We start from the raw sequence: 4,536 nt of genomic DNA on the forward strand, positions 1-4,536 counted from the left end.
TAAGAATCGATCCATTGTTCGAAGAAGACTTTTTTGGATGAATAAATTGTTGTGTACGACGAGGGTCAGAGTGCAACGACAATCAGAATGACAATGGAAAAGACTGAGGGCCCGAAAGCTAGGCTTTATTCATCCAAAACTTTGACACTGAGAGCTGAAAACGGAAGAAAGTGATTTAGCAATAAATGATGAAACGTTTGAAAAACAGAGCAAATATACAACATCGGGCTTTATAGTGTTCGACTTGTTTACACGCGTTGATTAAATTTGTGCTTTTTTGTTCGTGGTCAACCGAATGTTCGCCTATTTTTTTAGGTTATAGCTTATCTGGTTCACCACCAACGGATCATTTGATCAAATCGAATCACAGCTCGAGAGCGATGGATGCGAGGCGTAGATCTTCGACATCGCCTGGCGGTGGAGGTGCGAATGCTACCACCGACCCAGATAACCAGTCTTCGGCGTCTATCGATTTGAAGTCTCATAGCTCGTACGACGAAGGTGACACACCCATACCCCTTTCGTTTTGGCTGAAGTCCATCTCGCTATTTTTCCTTTTGACTCTGATGTCTTCTTCCGTATATCGCCCATGTTTGTCAAGCACCGACAGGAATGTGACCCCTGCTCCACATCAGTTCATTGGAGCCAATGCAAGACGTCACCTGCAGAAAGTTACTTTCCTCGGATCCAGAACCTCAGGGTCGCTTGCTAATGAAGTCCTTGCTCCGGAATACCTCCTCAGTGAACTGTATGACATTGCGCGGTTAGGCAAGAGCAACGGAGCCGATATCTTCGTTGATGAACAATTATCTTCTGCTGCCTCGTTCCGAACGGGTTATGCTGTACAAAGTTACAAAAATGTGAAAAACCTATTAATTCGCTTCCATAACTCGTCCTTATCAAATCACACAACTGCCTTCCTTGTTAACTGCCACTATGATTCTTTTCTTGGAAGTCCAGGAGCCACAGATACCTTCGTCAATTGTGCCATCTTGCTTGAAGCAGGACGAGCAATTGCAACGGGCAAAGTTCAGTTAGTGAACGATCTTATTTTTCTCTTTAACGGTGCTGAAGAAAGTGGCCTTTTGACAAGTCACGCTTTTGTAACCCAGCACCGCTGGTCTAATGATGTGAAATCATTTTTAAACTTGGAGGGAACTGGTGCTGGTGGTCGCCTGTTTGTCTTTCAGTCCAGCTCTGATGAAAGTTCGCAATTACTTCTCGGCACCTACGAAAGTTGTTTTCATTACCCATATGCGGATGTGTTTGGTGAAGAGATCTTCCAGTCAGGGCTTATCCCTTCGGATACTGACTTTAGGATTTTTCGTGATTTCGGGTTTGTACCTGGGCTGGATATGGCCTATGTTCGAGACGGCTACGCTTATCATACACCTTTCGATACCGAAGCACGCATTTCAGAGGAATGCCTGCAGCAAAACGGAGAGGAAATCTTACGGTTCTTGTCGGCGGTTGGTGGAGATAAGCGATTAGAATCAGTTTCTAAGTTGAAGTCAGTCAACGATACAGGCTTGCCATCATCTGGCCCCCCTCTGAACGAGTTATCGTCTACTAAGATTTCACGATCTCAGCTTCCAAAACCTAAAGTACAGACCTCTGCCCACCATCGTCACGTGTATTTTGATATTCTGGGGATCAAGCTGTTCGTTGTGAGCTGGACACGATGGAAGCTCTTCAATTGGTTCATTTCCCTCCTTGTTTGTTGTCGCTTGTGTTTCATACGAGGATCCCTTCCATCACGTTGGGTCGGTTTGGGGATTTCCCTTGTGCTTCATTGTCTAAGTCAGGCTCTTGGTTTAATTTTTTCTCTACTGTTGGGTTTTGTTGTGCACAGCTTTGGATTTCGCATGTCTTGGTACTCGAATCAATACAATGTTGTCGGTTTATATATCCTACCTCTCTTGTGTTGGTTTATTTGCTATTCAACTTGGTTCTTCCACACATTACATCGTCACAATGGTTTGCTCCGTAAGATCTGTGCATATGCTAAGTGGTCGGTTACAGGGGATCGACGGTGGAATTACGCTCTTATTGAAGCAGATTTCTTCGATGCTGCCACCCTGTTGCTGACTGTTTTGGTAAGTGTACTGACTGTTCTTGATCGACCGGCAGTTTTTTTGTTCACCTTGTGGCTTACTTCGACGGTGCTGGGTAGATTCACGTACAAGTTTATCTTTTCCGGCTCAACTTTCTCCTCTTTATCCAATTTCCTTCTAACCCTGATGCCCACACTTACCTTATGGCATGTATATTTCAGCAGAACCATATTAGAATTCTTCATCCCGGTGTTTGGGCGATCTGGGCATTTAGTTCGTCAAGATGTCTTGATGAGTGGCTTCGTTTTTTTCTGTGTTGCTCCAGTTGCATTGTTCATCCTTGGCCCACTACACTGCTCATCAACCAACTGTGGAAAGACACTCCGCCTCCTGTTTTTAAATGCTTGCGTTACATATGCTGTGCTTGTACACTCCTCTTCGTACGGCTTCCCATATACATTCACCACCGGAGGGAATATAAATGATTCTTCTGTTAGTCCCCGCTTTCAGCGGCTCTCTGTTTTCCACATCGATCGTACATTTCATGGTTCACTTGGATCCAAAGAGTTGGAAGGCCAGGAAAGTTTTATCACCATTTTAGCGTGGGATGGCAACGGAATACAATATCTGAAACCCCAAACTGGTTTGAAGTTTTTGGATGACAACGAGAACGGAAAGCCCAACGGTTTGAGGGAGTTACTTGAGGCAACACCTGCTTACTGCAACTTTTCTCTTCCCTATTGTGGCATTCCTTTTTTCCGCCCATTATTCCACTTTTTTACGGACTTTTATCATATCCCGGCTAAACAACATGGGTCGAAGCCAGTGGCTCAACTTGATGTGATTTCTCGAATACCCTTGGCTAGTTCTCAACTCCAAAGTGGCCGAGTTGCCTGGAATTTTACATTTTCGCTGCGGCCTGGTCCTCCACAGACACCATTGGCACTTCGTTTTGACGTACCTCACGTGCGATTGTTGAACTGGTCTTTCGCGGTAGATACATCTGTTCCGGTGCCGGTGCCACTCACGAAATCTCCATCCGATCCTCATGTGGAATCCGTCGGAGCTCATTATTTTCTTGACTTCATCGATGCGCGTGCCTCCATTTCTTTACCCGTCGAACCCTGGGTCTTCTGGCTTGTGATTGACAGACCATCGGATATGGAGTCTTCTCATTTTGACATTGCTGTTATGGGGACGTATCTTGATACAAAATTACCGTCATGCGTGTCCGCTCAACTAGACGATGTGGTGTCGAGATTACCGCCATGGATTTCGCTCAGCTCAGGCTGCGCGTCCTACGATCACTATCGAGTTGGGTTGAGTTGATTCTCCAACACAGCACATATCAATTTGAAAAATTTCAGTGTTTTGCTTTGATTCACATACAGCGGACTTTATGTATATTTCTCTGTTTTCTCTTGTTAAAATTTACTGACCCTTTGTGTTGTGTGACGGCATTTTCGAATCCTAGTTCAGCACATTAGACTGACTGTATAACAAGGATTTTAGCTTCCGTAGATTCGTGAACGAAGGATAGAGTAAAACAGTGGCAGCCACGTGGTATAAGCGACGATCTAACTAGTTTATCGTCAATTTGTTTGCTACACGATAATATTGGGATGGAAATTCGAATACTTGCACGTGGGTTTTGTTGACCTTGTTGTTTCTTTACCATTCTCATAAACTTCAACACGAGTATCGAACAGAGACGAAACGCTTGGGTGCTGTCGGTGCTACTCGCCTTCCAGGATGGGGACCGCGTGATCCTCACTGTGCCTGGTTGGAGACACTACAAGATATGGCTGCCAACCGATGTCAGTGGCGTTCTTGTTGTCAGTTTCTATCCAGATTGCCTGAGTGAATGTCTGGAGGTGTAGGCACCTCGGAATGATTGTGTTAAGCTAGCACTAAGTCCCTCCCCCATCCACCTTTATTCTTTTCTTTACAATAAGGCTTTCAAATAAATCATGGTTGTACGGCAGTGAAGCATCGGTGTTGAGCACTGATGTCATGCTGTCGATGATGATGATGATGATCGAACGGGCGTGCTTTTTCACTATCATCATCGACAGGAAAGCATCAGTGTTCAGCCGCTGATGGTTCGCTGCCGAACAACCATAATTCATTTTAAAGCCTTAGTATGAAGAAAGTGGAAGTGGATGTGGAAGGGACTTGGTGTTAGCCGACCACAATAAGCTTTAGGTGCTTACACCTGCAGACTGAATAGAAACTGACAACGAGAATGCTACTGACATCGACTAGCAGTCATATGTTTCAGCGTTTCCATCCATAAACAATAGGGATCACGCGAAACCAATCCTGGAAGTCGAGTCGTTATGCCAGTATACGGACTGGGTGTTTTTCTCTGCTAAAACGGGTGCTCTCAGTTAGCATCACATCATGCTTACACGCTCAGACTATCAGACGGGCCGCAGTAGCTCCAAGCACTGTGTCTCGCTATGCGCCAATATTGAGGGTC

The 4,536-nt window shown here is 45.1% G+C and overlaps 1 protein-coding gene across 1 annotated transcript; it reads left to right on the plus strand.

Moving 5' to 3' along the window:
- Positions 1–380: 380 nt before the first annotated feature.
- On the plus strand, positions 381–3,383 carry T265_06749 (hypothetical protein; the record flags this gene model as incomplete). The annotated part of the gene is made up of 1 exon (XM_009172094.1): positions 381–3,383. The coding sequence occupies one exon, from the start codon at positions 381–383 to the stop codon at positions 3,381–3,383; it is 3,003 nt and encodes a 1,000-aa protein (XP_009170358.1).
- Between the last annotated feature and the right edge of the window lie 1,153 nt (positions 3,384–4,536).

The sequence above is a fragment of the Opisthorchis viverrini genome (assembly GCF_000715545.1).
Source record: "Opisthorchis viverrini unplaced genomic scaffold opera_v5_146, whole genome shotgun sequence".
Classification (NCBI taxonomy): Eukaryota; Metazoa; Platyhelminthes; class Trematoda; order Opisthorchiida; family Opisthorchiidae; genus Opisthorchis; species Opisthorchis viverrini.